General features: G+C 51.6%; 1 protein-coding gene across 4 annotated transcripts; it reads right to left on the bottom strand.

Moving 5' to 3' along the window:
• Positions 1-101: 101 nt before the first annotated feature.
• PRRT3 (proline rich transmembrane protein 3) lies at positions 102-7,724 on the bottom strand. 4 transcript variants are annotated; one of them, XM_055344683.1, is made up of 5 exons: positions 7,654-7,724; positions 3,227-4,307; positions 2,877-3,032; positions 626-2,280; positions 102-287 (listed from the first exon to the last, which is right to left on the bottom strand). In XM_055344683.1, exons 2-5 carry the CDS (start codon positions 4,248-4,250, stop codon positions 225-227), a joined length of 2,898 nt encoding a protein of 965 aa, XP_055200658.1. In that variant the 5' UTR covers positions 4,251-4,307; positions 7,654-7,724; the 3' UTR covers positions 102-224. The 4 variants fall into 4 exon arrangements, with proteins under 4 accessions (XP_055200658.1, XP_055200655.1, XP_055200657.1 ...); XM_055344680.1 differs by having other exon boundaries at positions 102-2,280; XM_055344682.1 differs by lacking the exon at positions 7,654-7,724 and adding an exon at positions 4,586-4,629 and having other exon boundaries at positions 102-2,280.
• Between the last annotated feature and the right edge of the window lie 8,446 nt (positions 7,725-16,170).

Below are 16,170 nucleotides of genomic sequence, written 5' to 3'. Positions count from 1 at the left end.
TCCTCCTCTCCCCAAGAGACAGAGGACTTGGGATTGCTGGGGGGGTAACTGCTACCTCTTCTCTGAACAGGATCCTGGCAGGGCCAGAGGGAGGCATGAGCCAACTCCTAAGGGTTTATTTCTTTGGCACAAGGAGGACAGTCAGTCTGGACAAGCAAGCCTCATCTGTCCACGCCGGGGAGGCTGGAAGGGTGTCTGGGGGTACCTAGACGTCATATCCCACATCAATATCCATGCATGTCCACCCTGTATTCCGCATAAGTCACAGCCTCTGTGCAAAATACCCGCTGGGGAAAAAAGGGGAAAAAAAAAGATATTAAAAAAACAAAAACCGGGGTAGGTTCATGCCTGGCTGTTTCCAGGGTCTGCCGTCAGGTGGAAGCCCGGGAATGCCAGTTTTTCAAATGTTCAGCTGTCCCAATGGGCCAGGCCGCATGGCCACGGAGGGTGGGGCCCTGCTCCCGCATCCCTGGGCCCCTCAGAGCTCAATGGTGTCACTGGAGGCGCTGCGGGAGTCCCCCGGCTTGCAGCGAGGCTGGACCTCACCCTGCGGGTCCCCGGGCCGCGCGGGGGCGGGGGCGGGGCCGGGGCCGGGGGCCGGGGCCGCGGCCGGCAGCAGCTGTACCGTGCTGGGCAGCTCATCCAGGGGCAGACTGTCCACCGACGACAGCCCGTGACGCCACGGGTTCCAGCTGATCTTGAGCGAGCCCCGGGAAAAGCTGTCCACGGAGCTGCGGGAAGCCGCCCGCTCAGGGTCGTCCACTACGTGCGGAGGGACCGGGCCGCGCACGCGCACGTCGCTGAGAGAGCGGCAGCGGCCGCGCAGGAGCGAGGGGCCGGCGGCGTCGGGCTCGGCGTCGGGGTGGCTGCCCCGCCGCGGCCGCAGCGCGCCCCCAGGCGGCGGGGAGGCCAGGCCGCGCAGGCCGCAGCGCCGGAACACGCTGTCTCGCACCAGGTGCTCGCGGAAGAGCGCGGCGTCGATGCTCCGGCTCAGGTTGATGGGCGACGGCGGCCGCAGGTCCAGCTCGCTCATCGACGGCGCGGGCCCCACGCTGGCGCGGGACAGCCCCGGGCCACCCTGGGGGCCGCGGCCCAAAGACGCCGCCGAGCCCCAAGCGCCGGAACTGGGCGTGGCCGGCGGCCCCCCCTCCGCCGGGTTGCGGATGAGGCTCTTGCTGATGTCCAGGCTGCCCGCGCCCGCGCCCGCGCCCGCGCCCGCGACCGCGCCGCTGGGCCCCGCATAGCAGTTGTTGGGTCGCTCGGGCACCTCGCTCTTGCCCGAGGGCATGGGACACGCCAGGCGTAGTAACTTAGCCCAGCAGGCGTGCTCCGTGGGGGGCCGGGGCCGCGCGGCGGCCACCGCGGCCAGCGCCAGGGCGAGGGCCCACGTCAGCTCCAGCAGGCGCAGCCAGAAGTGGACGCCCCACCAGGCCCACGAAAAGCGGCCCACGCGGCCCGGGCCCGGGTACAGCCAGAGCGCGGCCGCCAGCTGCAAGCCGCTGGCCAGCAGCCCCAGCGCGCCCGCCACGGCCAGCAGCCGCGGGCCCGGGCTGGCATCCCAGCCCCGCGGCCCGTCCAGCAGGCGGCGACGGCACAGGCAGAGCGTGCCCAGGGACACGGCGGCGCCCCAGGCGCAGGACGAGCCCTGGGCCAGGAGGTTGAGCGCAGGCCTCACCGACAGCAGGTCGGTGGTCAGCAACCCCACGACGTGCGCCGAGGCCAGCGCCCCCAGCAGGAGCGGGTTCTGCAGCTGCGGCGGCAGCCCCGCGCCCAGGCCGAGCAGGGTCAGGGCCGCCAGCGCCGTGAGCAGCAAGGGGAAGGGCAGGTTGTAGAGGACCAGGCCGGCGCGCAGGCCCAGGCGCGCCTGCGAGCCGTACGGGTCGGCGAGCATGTAGGCAGACCGAAGCCCAGAGGCTACCAGCACCAGCACGGCCGCCCCCAGAGCCAGCCGGGGCCCCGAGGGGGCGGCTGCCAGGGAGGCCAGTGCCAGCAATGCGGGCAACAGGAAGAGCACCCCCACCCCGTAGACGTGCAGCTCCCAGGAAAAGCTCAGCACCCGCCGCAGGGGACCCCAGCGCAGCGGGGGTGCGGTGGCATTGGCCGGGGGGCTGGTGGCTGGGGCTGATGCCATGGAGCTGGCTGAGGGCTCCGGAGGGGGTGGCTGGCCCAGGGCGCGCTGCGTGGTGACCCGAATGAGGCCCCGGCGTGACGTCGAGGGGGCCTGGACTGGGGGTGCTGGGGGATGGCTTTGGGGGCGCCCCGGCCACTCCTCGGCTTCATCTGCAATAATAACAATATCAAAATAGCTCTTTGAACAGTGCTTTTTGGTTTGCCACATTCTCTAGCGTGGTGGACAAGTCGTTTAACTTCTCTAAGCACATCTGTAAAATGCGGATGGGAAGAGCGTCTACCTCATAGGGTTGTGGGGAGGACTGGGTGTTTGGCCTAGTGTCCCACACCCGGTAATGTACAATGACGTGACCTATCGCTTTTATCGATGATGCATGCGGCAGCAGTTCTCGGTACCGGCTGCCCATTAGAATCACCTGGAGGCCAAGTGAACCAGAATTCCTTGGGATGGGGGCTGGGTAGTAGAATTTAAAAAAAAAAAAAATCTCCAGTGATTTGCGGGAGTTGGAGGAACTGCACTAAATATATCCAAGTCACATTTAAGAATATTCTAGCCCCCAAAGGGCAAATGACTTGTCCCAGAGTACCCAGTGAGCATTAGTTTATTATCCTAAGTTTTTTGAAGGAGGTGCTGGCCAGGTCCTTTAAGGAGCTGTCGGTTCCCATTCGCCCCTCCCATATACCTCACACAGGTTTTTAGTTATTAGAGTACCCACTCTCCCCCAAACCCCTAGCCATGCCCTCACCTGGCTGCAGGGCCCCCACCGGGCTCTCTGTTCGATTTGCAGCTGGGCCAGGGTCCAAGGGGCCAGGGATGAGGGACTTGGGGGTACCTGGGGTCTCCAGTGCTCCTCTCACCCGCTGGGGGGAGATGGGGTCTGCTCCATTCATTCCTGCTACCTCTGAAATAACAAAAGCAGTCATCACTTTGCCCGACCTTCCAGCAGTCCCCAAAGCCTAATCCCCCAAAAGGGAAGCACAATCACCCTCATTGGCCAGAATGAGGAAAATGGTACCCAGAGGGGCCCAAGGCCACTTAGAAATGGGGAATACTGCCCCTCCCTGAACTGCTCAGCACCCTCACTCTGATACCCACCTGGCTCAAGCTGCCCATCGGGAGTCTCTGTGGCTGGGGGACCCGAGGGCTGGGGTCCTGGTGAACCCCTAACATCAGGAACGTCGGCCTGTTTGGGCGAGGGACTTGAAGAACTGACTTCCCAGGTCTCTTCACCTCCAGTCTTCTTGGGGAGCTCAGCTGACAGCTCCTCAGCAGAAGGAAGGCTTTTGGCCAATGCTAGGTCTGGCCAGGCCCCAGGTTCCTGAGAGGATGCCACCTCAGCTGGGGATACCCAGCCAACATGAGGGACTGCTGGATCCTCCTGGGTGAAGAGGGGCCCTCGAGCTGCCTCCTGGAAATCCTCATCCTCACCCTGTTCTTCCAGCACTGGCCTCCCGGTAGTGCCCAAGTGGGGAGCAAGAGTGTGGGGAAGGCCCTGGTGGTCTAAGGGGGGTATCTCTGAGACTCTGATCATGGCTTCGGCCACCAGACCCTCATCTCTAGGTGATCCTTGTTCCACTTGGCCCCCAGGCTCCCCTGGCCCCGGGGAGGGAGGAACTGTGGCTATCCTAAGTTGGAGTCTGGGAGTTATGGGGATGAAAGTGAAATGGGGTAGGCCTATGGGATGGAGGGCTAGTGCTTCTTGCTCTCTAGGCTCCTGTGAGTCAGGAGGTCCTGTCCAGCCCTGAGAACTTGACCCTCGAGCCAACTGGAGGTCATCAGTTACTGGGAGTCCTTCTCTCTGAGCCCTATGGGCTGCTTTAGGTCCATGCAGGGCTGGGCCAAGGGGGGTGTCTATGGGCTCCTCAGGTACTTCCTTGGCAGGGGCCTGGGGAGCATTGGAGTTCCAGTGGCTCTCATCTCTGGACTTTTCCCAGAGGAAGTCGAGGGCCTGGGGCTCTGTGCCCATAGGGCCCTGGGGGTGGTCTCCTGGGATCAGATGTGGTTCCGAGTCTTCAAGTGGCTTGGGAAGGCCCCGGCCCAGGGCAGGGCCAGCCCCCAGAGACAGCAGCAACAATAGCAGCAGGGAGCCAAATACACAGCTCCACGTGCTGGCGGCCATGGTCCACTCTGATGCCTGGGCCTAGAACATTCAACTTCCAGTCCTCACTGGATAAGCCTAAAAAAAGGAGAAGAGGGATGACATGTGAGCACTGGGAGTACCCAGAGCTGCCCCAAGAGGGATGGTAGGAAAGAAGGAAAGAGACATGAGAAGCTCCCCTTCCTCCAACCCCTTCCTGTCCAAGCTCTTCATGCTGCCCAAAGTGACCTTTTAAAACTGCGTCTTTCTAGTCATGCTACTTGCCCCACTTCAAAACCTTCAATGGCTCCTCATCACCCTCAGGAAAGGAGATAAGTTCCTCTCCAAGCCTTCCAAGACCACATCAGGCTGCTCACCTATTCTTCAATACCCACTGGGCTGTCCAATGCCCCAGTCCCTTGCATCTGCTGTCCCTCCGCCTGGAATGCCTTCTCCCTTCTCCTTCATTTGCTGAAATCCTATTTTTTTAAAGATTTTATTTTATTATTTATTCGACGGAAAGAGTGAGAGAGCACAAGTAGGTGGTACGGCAGAGAGAGAGGGAGAAGCAGACTCCCTGCTGAGCAGGGAACCCGATGCGGGGCTCGATGCCAGGACACTTCACTGACTGAGCCACCCAGATGCCCACTGAAATCCTATACTTGAAGGCCTGGCTCAAATGTCAGAGAGATGGAAAGGGGCAGGGATCTGGGTCTGAATCCCAACCTTGCCATTTCCTAGGTGAGTTACTTCACCTCTCCAAATCATGGTTTTCCATCAGTAAAATGGGTACCCCAACTCAAAGGAGCTCTTACAAGACTTCCCTAACACAACACATTATAGGCCAGGCCCATAATAGGAGTTTAATAAGCATTAGAGCCCTTTTACTTTTCCCTTTGTCCAGAAACCTTTCTTTCCCACCAGCCTCAACTATTTCAACAAAATCTGAACACATACTATCTGCCAAGCCCTTGGGATAGAGCAGTGAACAGATTGACAAGATTCCTGCCCTCATGGAGCTCGCATTCTAGAGTGAGAGACAGACAATGAGTAATTTTAAATAAGATGAGCTATGAAGAAAATAAAACAGGGTCAAGAAGTAGACATGAGGGGCTACTTTACCCAGGGGGTAGCAGGGAGGCCTCTTTGGGGTGACATTTAAGCTAGATGCTGAATGAGAAGGAGCCAGCCATTTGAAGATATGGGAGAAATGTATTTGGCAAAGGGAACAGAAAGTGCTAAGGCCCTGATGCAGAATGAGCGAGTGAGTTCAAGAAATGAAAAGGCTGGGCAGCCCGGCTGGCTCAGCAGTTTAGCGCCGCCTTCAGCCCAGGATGTGATCCTGGAGACCCGGGATCGAGTCCCATGTCGGGCTCCCTGCATGGAGCCTGCTTCTCCCTCTGCCTGTGTCTCTGCCTCTCTCTGTGTGTGTCTCTCATGAATAAATACATTAAAAATCTTAAAAAAAAAAAGGAAATGAAAAGGCTAGTGTGGCTGGAGCATAGCAAATGAAGGAGAAAGTAGCCGAGGGAGATAAAATCAGGAAGGTAAGGCTAGATCACAAAGGGCTTTGTAAGCCACAGTAAGGCACCTGGATTTTATTCTAAGTATCACAGGAAGCCAATACAGATGTTAAGTATGAGAGCAACAAGGTCTGGTGTTTTAAAAGGGGGAGAAGGGGGTGCCTGGGTGGTTCAGTTGGTTACAGCTCAGCTTAGCTCAGGGTTGTGGGATCAAGCCCCACGTCAGGATCCTTGTTTAGCTCAGAGTTGGCCTGAGATTCTCTCCCTCTCCTTCTGCCCCTCTGCTCACTGCACACACTTGTGCACTTTCTCTCTCTCAAATAAAATAAATAAAATATTTAAAAGGGGAAGAGAGGGATCTCTGGGTGGCGCAGCGGTTTGGCGCCTGCCTTTGGCCCAGGGCGCGATCCTGGGGACCTGGGATTGAATCCCATGTCGGGCTCCCGGTGCATGGAGCCTGCTTCTCCCTCTGCTTGTGTCTCTGCCTCTCTCTCTCACTGTGTGCCTATCATAAATAAAAAAAAATAAATAAATAAAAGGGGAAGAGAGGCTAGTCCAGAAATCCAGGTAAGATATGATGGTGGCTCGTTTCAGCTTAGACGTTTCTTTCCCTGACACCTCCTCTACCCCTTCCCATCATCCTGGTCACAATCTCCTGTCTCCTCCACTGGCCTGGGACTTCTCAAGGGCTGCATCTGCACTTTTATTTCTTGTCTCCAGCCTCCTGCATATGCCTGGCCCCAGGTAGATATCCCCTAAAGGTTCCTCATCCTGAGAGTCCCTACTTAATCCAGGGAGGCAGGAAGGGACCCCATGGCCAGGAGAGAGGGGCAGGGGCACAGCAGCCATGAGAGGAGAGGCCTGGGTGGTTTTGGGGTGGAGGCCCCGCTCCTTTCCTTTCTGGGAAGCAGGTGTGCCAGAGCTCCCTGGCTCCTCATCCTTGGTGGCTCACATAGACCTTGAGAAGCCAATGAAAACTGCAGGTGCGCTCTCCAGGGAAATGCCCAGGTTCGTCAAAGGTTGTAGACAATTTCAGGGGGTTCAAAGATCCCTTAAACCCATTCCCCAAACTGAGTTTCGATTCTGCCTTAAAGTCTTGTCAGTTCCTTTCTCAAACATTCACTGAGCCCCATGCTCTGCCCCTAGCCCAAACTGGGTGCTGGGGACCCAAAGAGAAGCCTCACTTGGTGTCAGGAGTGGGGGCCAGCTGAGGAGCAAGGACTGACGGCCACTAGCACATGTCCTGGTTAATAATAGTGCCCCTGTGTTGAGCCTTACCCAGTCGAGCTCCTGCGCTAAGATTAGCTGCACGTCCTCCATCTCATCCAACCCCCCAAACACAAGCAGGTGTGAGTATAACCATTTCAGAGGGGGAGAAACCGAGGTTCAGAGAGGTTTAGCAAATCACCCAAGGTCACACAGCCAGCCAATGGCCACACCAGGGGTTGTGAAACCCGCAATGGCTCATTTTGAACCGGGGCGGGGGGGGGGGGTGTCCAAAAGCTTTTCAGAGGAGACAGTTGAATTAGGCCTTCAAGGATAAGCAGATGGCATCTGCTCACCACCCTCAATCCAAACGAAATGCATGCATCTGTGGACGAGGAGGGGGCTGCCTGCCGAGGCCCGGGCTCCCGCTACAGGAGAGATGGGGGGCGCGCGGGGCTGGGCGAGGGGCAGGGGCATCTGCGTGCCCCAGGAACCGGGGAGAGGCCGGCGGGGCAGCCTCGGGAGCCGGTGCGTCTCGGGTTACCTCTCCTCCGGCGAGTCCTCTCCCCTGGCTCCGCGCCTTTCCGCAGTGTCCCGGGTGGGGGCGGGCGCCCGTGCAGGCTCTGCCGCCCGCGCCCGGGAAGGGGCTTCGGCCGAGCTCCGGGCCGGGCCCCCGCCCCGCCCCGCCCCGCCCCCGCCCCCGGCCAGCTCCTCACCTGGGCGCCGCGCGCGCAGCCCCCGCGATCCCCTCGCGCGCGGCCCCGCAGCCGCCCGCCGCGCCGCATCCTCCCGAGATGCTCAGACTCGGCGAGCGGAGCCCGGCGCTGCCGATCGCGAGCCCGCCCCCTGGAACCCGGCGCCGCTTAACCCTTTCCCCCGACCGTGCATTCCTCGCCAGCCCGACCTCGCCGCTCTCAGAGCTTCTCAGGGCTCAGCGGGGAACCGAGGTCACGACTTGGAAAGCCCTCCCGCAGCATCCCTGAACGAGGGACAGCCGGTCCGGGTTTGCACACCCCGTGGGACGTGGAGCTCACTTCCTTTGGTACCTGTCTACCCACACTCTTCCGCGGATGCATACATTCGTATACACCTATGGGTAAATCCTACCTACAGCTTGCTGTTTATCCTTCAGACCTTTTTCATTCTTTTTTTTTTTTCCCTTCAGTTTCAGAGATAGCTTCAGATCTTTCTCAACGCACAGTCTTGTATGTACACCTTAAATAGAAATGAGATCATACTGTACATACTGTTCTGTAACTTCCCTTTTTTCCTCTTCACTGTGAAATATATCCTGGCACATGTTCCCTGTAAATTTCTACAGATCCACGTCCTTTCTTGTATTCACCGTTGAGAAGTGAAGCATACAGTCAGCCTATAATTTTTTATTTATCCAGTCCTGAAGTTGGACATGTAGAAGGTTTCTAGACTCTTGCTAGCAGGAATAATAAGGCAGAGACCATTGCTGCATAGACCTCTTCGTGCACAAGCCCTAGTGTAACTATCAGATAATTTCCCACCTAAGGTATGGTTAGATCTATAGGAGTCTGCGCATTTTCAGGTCTGATAGACACTTGAAAATGTCCCTGGTCCCTCTTTGGACACCTTCCGATGTACTGTGTGTCCACCACTGCATTCAGTAACAGTAATAGACATCTACACAAGGAATACATGGGGTCATTACATAGGAGGTAAAATCTTTAATGCCATGGAGAAATTTCCAGAGTAGATTGTTGATTATTTAAATTTCAGTCACTTGATGTAAAAATAATGTATGCTGATTGTCCCAAGTTAAGTAACGCAGAAATGTTCAAAGAACACATTAACCATCTTACTCTAGGTCTCTTCAAGTCAGCCTCCCCAGATGCGCCCACTCTTAGCATCATATGGTTTCTTTTATTTAAAAACACATATGTGCACGTCTTTCTTTTCGCAAAAATGGGATCATGTGGGGCGCCTGGGTGGCTCAGTCAGTTAAAGGTCTGCTTTCTGCTCAGATCATCTTTCTGGATGGAACCTCCTATCAGGCTCCCTGCTCAGCGGGGAGTCTGCTTCTCCTTCTCTGCCCTTGTGCTCTCTATCTGCTGTCTCTGTCTCTCTCTCAAATAAACAAATGAAATCTATTTAAAAATGGGATACTGGGATCCCTGGGTGGCGCAGCGGTTTGGCGCCTGCCTTTGGCCCAGGGCGTGATCCTGGAGACCCGGGATCGAATCCCATATCGGGCTCCCGGTGCATGGAGCCTGCTTCTCACTCTGCCTGTGTCTCTCCCTCTCTCTCTCTCTCTCTCTGTGACTATCATAAAATAAAAATAAAAAAAAATAAAAAAATAAAAATGGGATACTATGCATGTTATCCTATAACTTTTTTTTGCCTTAAGCAATATATTGTTCGAACCATTCTGAAGGCAATACATACATATTAGCTCCACCCTTTTTTTGCAACTAGCTGTACAGTGTGCTGCATGGTGTGGATGCACTGTCATTTACTCACATTCCCAGATTTCCCTACTGTAGGGCAGATAGCTGGTTTACCGCTGTTTTTTTCCTACTAGAAACAATAGTGCAATAAACATCTTTATATACAAATGTATGCATCTTTACATGGTGATTCTCTAAATTGCTTCAGATAATTATTTGTATAATCCTATTTGTGTTAATATCTACCTATATCTATCCATCTATCTACCTACCTACCTACCCATCCTACTCCTAATTATTAGAAGGCAAATAGTGGTTGATATGATTTTTATCTAATTTTGCTTTTCTGGGGATCCCTGGATGGCTCAGTGGTTTGGCGCCTGCCTTCGACCCAGGGCATGATCCTGGAGACCTGGGATCGAGTCCCATGTCAGGCTCTCTGCATGGAGCCTGCTTCTCCCTCTGCCTGTGTCTCTGCATCTCTCTCTCTCTCTCTCTCTCTCTCTCTCTCTCTCTCTGTCTGTCTCATGAATAAATAAAATCTTTAAAAAATAATTTTGCTTTTCTGTTTACCAATATTCCACACAACCATGTGTTTCTTTTGTGATCAGAGACAGAAATGCTAAATATCATTTTAAAAAGAAAGAAAGAAAATTCTTCCTAAGGCTGAGCTAAAATTTCCCTCCCAGGACTTGCCTACCCCTGGGTCTCACAGAAAAGCAACATTCAGCCCCTAGTTGTGTCTGACATGTTGCAGTTTGAAGAGTGTTCGGAGCCTGAATCCAGCTTTTCTGACACTAGCAGAAGGCTTGGGCTTTTCCCAGTTCACCTATCACCTGACCAGCTCTACTGTTTTCTTTATGGGAACCCCTTTAGAATTGTAAAGGCACCTTTCATTTTAGAATCTTTTCCCTCCAGCGCAAACCCTCCCGGTTCTTTCACCCTTTCCTCAAAGGACAGGATTCTGGGCTCTCACCACTGTAACATCTCTCCTCTGTTGGCTTCCTACCAGGTCAAAAATGTCCCCCATAAAGTACAACCCTTGATGGGGTGCCTGGTAGCTTAGGTGGTTGACTGTCCAACTCTCGGTTTCAGCTCATGTCATGATTTCAGGATCATGAGATCGAGCCCCATGTTGGGCCCCGCGTTCAATGTGGAGGCTGCTTGAGGTTCTCTCTCCCTCTCCTCGGCTCCTCCCACTCATGCTCTAAAATAAACAAACAAACAAATAAATAAATATATTTTTTAAAAAATGAAATATAACTCTTAGAACTGAACCCAGTTAGGAACAAAGCTGGACTTTCACCTCCCCTTTCTAGATTCTCCTCCATTAATATGGCCTGGCAGTGAATTAATGTTTCTAGCAGCTACATCATTTTGTTGCCCAATATTGATCTACTAGGTCTTCTTCACCTCTTTGTGTACAGTTAGTTTCTTGACCCTCAGTGTAGGATTTGACATTTATTTCTTGTTCCTTTTCTCTTATTAGATCTAGCCTGTTATTCTGATCTTGTGGGAAGTTATCTGAATCCTGGTTCTAAGTATAATAGATAATTAGCATTTTTCAGCATTGTCCAAGATCCATTTCTTTTGCTGGCAGTACCCTAATTTCCTTTGAGGAACCGATATCTTTTCCCTCATGAAAAGTCTTGTGGGGAGGGTAGTTCTTGTAGGGATCCACTACAGAGGCTGAAGCCCAAATCCCTCCTCTCATTGCCTCCTGTGAACCCTCTGGTGAGACTCCTTTGGAGATGTTGAGATTCCCTTAGTAGGCTCAGAGCTGGCCTGTTTCCCTGCTTCAGTTTCCCCCAAGGAAGACTACCCATTCATCCCTGCAAAGTCTTACTGGCCTGACAATGCCTAACCCCCAGTCCACAGAGGACCATCCAGCTGCTCTCTGCTTGCTCTCTTTAGAGCACCCCAATCCCACTATGTTGTCAAACCATCCACTGGCAGGGGTTTTTGAGATTCTAAACAAAGGCAAGAGAGATTATGATCCCTTTGGCCAGAAGCCAAGATGAAAGCTGATCCTCTGAAAAGAGGAGACTGGTTGGGGGTGGAGGTGAATGTAAGTGGGGAACATGGAGTGCCAGGTATCGCTGGGGAGTATCATCACACCTGTCAGCATCATCCTGGAGACTCTAGGAGGTCAGTGATGAGTGGCGGATGATTCAAGTGTATATTCATTTATGAACCCCTTACACACCTTATTACACACATTATTCTTTTTAAGTCCTTACAACAACCTATGTATTATTATGCTCTCCATTTTAGAGCTGGCAAACTGAAGTTCAGAGAGCTTACGTAATTTGTTCAAAGTCACACAGCAGATAAGAAGGCAAGTTCTAAGCGTGACTTCAGAACCAGACCTTTTTTAAAAAAAAAAAAAAGATTTTATTTATTTATTCATGAGAGACACACAGAGAGAGGCAGAGACATAGGCAGAGGGAGAAGCAGGATCCCTGTGGGGAGCCTGATGTGGGACTCGATCCCTGGATCCCGGGATCATGCCCTGAGCCAAAGGTAGACACTCAACCACTGAGCCACTCAGGCGGCTGGAGAACCAGCACTCTTAATTCTGATGGCACCATCCTGCCCCCGAGGAAGTACCTCAGAGAGGGGAGACAGGGAGATGAACATCCCAGGCCTTCCAGGTGGCCCTGCTGTATTAGGAGTCTGAGTCTATGAAAATAGGCCTCCAACTTGGGTTCTCTTTTGAAGGGACTTCATCAGGATCTGGGAGTTGCTGAGAGCTCCCACCCAAAAGTACTTTGGAAGGTCCCAATGAAGGGGAGAAAGGAGGAAGAAGGCAAAGGTGAGGTGGCTGGCAGCGATGAAGCCTCTCACTTAGACGATGCCTAGGACGGTTGGCTGGCATTTTCATTCTGGCTGGTCACTGGCAGGCACGAGCAAAGAAACAAAAGGCGGAACAGGTGGGAGAGGGTACAGCTTGGTGAACCTTCTCTGTTCTGTGCTGGGGTGCGGTGGGTGGATGGGGGTACGGGGAGGGTGAAGATTTACACTCTTTCATTAAGCTTGCCAAATTAAGCCTTCAGAATTAATTTGGAGTTTTAACTCATTCTTTCTCAGAGTTTAGCCTCCATGGATATTGGCTAAGTGAACCTTTTAAAGATACTTTTTGATTTTTTTTTTATTTTTATTTATTTACAATAGTCATACAGAGAGAGAGAGAGGCAGAGACACAGGCAGAGGGAGAAGCAGGCTCCATGCACCGGGAGCCTGACGTGGGATTCGATCCCGGGTCTCCAGGATCGCGCCCTGGGCCAAAGGTAGGCGCCAAACCGCTGCGCCACCCAGGGATCCCTTAAAGATACTTTTTGTATCTTTAATAGATACAAATCATGTGGTACATACTTTATTTTTTTTTAAAGGTTTTATGGATTTATTCATGAGAGACACACAGAGAGAGGCAGAGACATAGAGGGAGAAGCAGGCTCCCTGCGGGGAGCCCAATGCAGGACTCGATCTCAGGGCTCCAGGATCATGACCTAAGCCAAAGGCCTATGCTCAACCACTGAGCCACCCAGGTGTCCCTGGCACATACTTTATTTTTTTTTAAATTTTTTTTAAATTTTTATTTACTTATGATAGTCACAGAGAGAGAGAGAGAGGCAGAGACACAGGCAGAGGGAGAAGCAGGCTCCATGCACCGGGAGCCCGACGTGGGATTCGATCCCGGGTCTCCAGGATCGTGCCCTGGGCCAAAGGCAGGCGCCAAACCACTGCGCCACCCAGGGATCCCCCTGGCACATACTTTAAAACCAACTGTTCTCTATCGCATTCCCCTTCACTTCCAACCCCTTTCAATTCTTTCTGGTATTTCTTTCTTTTTTTTTTTTAATTTATTTATGATAGTCACACAGAGAGAGAGAGAGAGAGAGAGAGAGAGAGGCAGAGACACAGGCAGAGGGAGAAGCAGGCTCCATGCACCAGGAGCCTAATGTGGGATTCGATCCCAGGTCTCCAGGATCGCGCCCTGGGCCAAAGGCAGGCGCCAAACCGCTGTGCCACCGAGGGATCCCTTTTTCTGGTATTTCTGATGATTACTTTTTGTTTTTATATAGATTATCTAAGTGCCAGACTTGTACTGCTTGTGTTAATTTTTTTTCAGTTTTAGATTTTTACCTATTATTAGCCCCATGGAGTATGAAGATTTAGCTTTCCACGTTTCACATTTCCACATTATTTGGTATCGCTATTGTTTATATCAATATTCAGCACTTACAACACTAGAACCATGAAACAATGAGTCAGGCTGACTCAAGAATTGTACTGATTACATTTCCTTTGCTAGATGTTCTGTTTTTTCCTGGGGTAATCCTTGGTTTGTTGTTTAATTTTCTGGGCATCTGTCACTAATTCAATCTCCTTAATTTTTTCTTGAAATGAAAATCAATCTGAAGATTTGATTTCCCATAGAGATAATACTTTGAAAAAGACTCACAGAATTCTACATAGAATAAGTGGCTTGAAAAATGAGTGGTGGTGGGGGACCTATTTACAAGAGACTTAGGAGACACAGCAATCAAATGCTATGTGGGAGGGGCACCTGGGTAGCTCAGCAGTTTAGCATCTGCCTTTGGCTCAGGTCATGATCCCAGGGTTTCAGGATCAAGGCCTACATCAGACTGCCCTTGGGAAGCCTGCTTCTCCCTCTGCCTATGTCTCTGCCTCTCTGTGTGTCTCTCATGAATAAGTAAATTAAAAGATCTTAAAAAAATAGTATGTAATTCACATACACAAAATTTACATATTTAAAGGGTACTATTTTAGTGGTTTTAGTGTATTCATAAGGCTGTACAACCATGACCACTGTCAATTTTAGAACATTTTCATCCCCCCAAAAGAAACCCATATCAATTAGCAGTCACTCCCCATTCCCTTCCCCCAAGCCCTGGCAACTGCTAAACTACATATCTCTGTGGGTTTGCCTATTCTGGACATTTCATAAAACACACGATCATAAATGCATTTTTTTGTGATTGGCTTCCTTCATTTCGTGTGTTTCAAGGTTCATCCCTGCCATAGGCTGTATCTGCACTTCATTCTTTTTTATTGCCGTATAACAGCCCACTGTGTGGACATACCACATTCCATTTATCGATTGATCTATTTATTTTGGACATTTGGGTCATTTCCAATTGATCTTTTTATTTTGGACATTTGGGTCATTTCCAACTTGTAGCAATTACGAATAATGCTGCTATGAACATTCATGTGTGAATTTTCATGAGGACGTGTATTCTCATTTCTCTCGGGTATAGATCTATATAGTAGGAGTGGAATTCCTGGGTTAAATGGAAATCTTATTTTCAACCTTTTGAGGGACTGCCAGACTATTATTCCAAGGTGATACACCATATATATAATTCCTTTTAATAGATAGGAGACTGAGGCCCAGGGAAAGCAAGGGTCCTACGCAAAGCTATGCAGAAGTCTTGAGTTAGTGCAAGAAAGCAGGAGCCAGTTAAGTAAATGGCTCCAGTCCCACCCCATTCTCGCCCTGCCCGGCCCCACCCACTTTTATCCTCTCCATTCCTTGCCCACCAGCAGCAGATCCATTCACACCAGTCTCTTCCAAAGGCTCCCTGTTGCTGTCAGGATCAAGTTCACTTCTGAGGGATGACTTACAAGCTGCCATCTGGCCCTGATGCTGTCTCATGTTTTTTTTTTTTTTTTTTTTTTAAGCAACTATATTGAAATCTAGTTCACATACCAGACTGTTCACCCATTTAAAATGTCTAACCGAACGCTTGTCACATATTTTTCTTTTCTCCCCTTCAGGGCCACACAGGCCTTGTTCTGGTTTTGTGAAAATGACATCACTTTTGCTTTTGGGACCTTGCACACAGTCTCCTCTGCCTGGGACAGTCTTTCTTTATAGATTTTCCTGGTTCCCTATATATTTCCCTGTGATCCTTCAGATCTTGAGATGATACTTCCACTGGGAAGCCTTCCCAGATCACCCAAGCTGGTTGCATGACCTGCAGGACATTCCCACAGCCTCTCTTGGGTCACTTTGTTATGCCATGTGACACAGCAGTCTGAGCTCTTTTTTTTTTTTTTTTTTTTCTTCAGTCTGAGCTCTTTAGGTCTGGGAGTGCAGCTTGTTCACATGCAGTGTGTCTGGCAGATGGTCAGTAAATGAGCGAACAGAAACATCTGAAAATACCTTACTTGACACTGAGCATATTGCAGAAATCCAGTAAGTGTTTGCAGACTTTATTACCTATGAGGACAGAGGCAATACCTCCTTTTGGTAACATTCCAGACAGTTTGGGTGATTAAAGGGTAAAAATTAGGGGCACCTGGGTGGCTCAGTCAGTTAAGCATCTCCCTTCAGCTCAGGTTATGATCTTGGAGTCCCAGGATTAAGCTCTGCACATCTCGGCAGGGAGTCTGCTTCTCCCTCTGCCGCCCCCCACTCCGCCCCCTGCCCTTTGTCTCTCTCTTGCTCTCAAATAAATACAATCTTAAAAAAAAAAAAAAACCTTAAAAAAGGGTAAAAATTATTGTTTTTCTTTGGTACCCATGCTATTTTCTTCTGGCAACAGTATTCCAGTGTTCCTCTAAGGAACTGCCTCCATCCCACCTTCAGTCCTGACAGTTTAGGTGGGGCCAAACAGCTCCTAGAATGTGCATGTGACCCAAATCAGGTCTATTACTTGACCTACTGGAAATTTTCAGAAAGGAGTCTTTTCTTTTCACTGAGTCAGTATTTCCACAGGAAGACAGGCTGCCTGAGAATAGGAGAGTTGAGGGGCACCTGGGTGGCTCAGTTGGTTAGGTGGCCAA

Source organism: Nyctereutes procyonoides, unplaced genomic scaffold (assembly GCF_905146905.1).
Source record: "Nyctereutes procyonoides isolate TBG_1078 unplaced genomic scaffold, NYPRO_anot_genome, whole genome shotgun sequence".
In the NCBI taxonomy this organism is placed as follows: domain Eukaryota; kingdom Metazoa; phylum Chordata; class Mammalia; order Carnivora; family Canidae; genus Nyctereutes; species Nyctereutes procyonoides.
Note: the sequence above shows the minus strand (reverse complement) of the source record. Positions and strands in the feature narration are given on the sequence as shown.

What these genes read in the sequence shown, in the direction of transcription:
- PRRT3 (XM_055344680.1), bottom strand. Translation starts at nt 4,250, where the DNA reads ATGGCCGCCAGCACGTGGAGCTGTGTATTTGGCTCCCTGCTGCTATTG. An exon ending in CGATGGGCAGCTTGAGCCAG is followed by an intron (nt 3,033 to 3,226) that starts GTGGGTATCAGA and finishes TTGTTATTTCAG; the next exon opens with AGGTAGCAGGAATGAATGGA. An exon ending in GGTGGGGGCCCTGCAGCCAG is followed by an intron (nt 2,281 to 2,876) that starts GTGAGGGCATGG and finishes TTATTATTGCAG; the next exon opens with ATGAAGCCGAGGAGTGGCCG.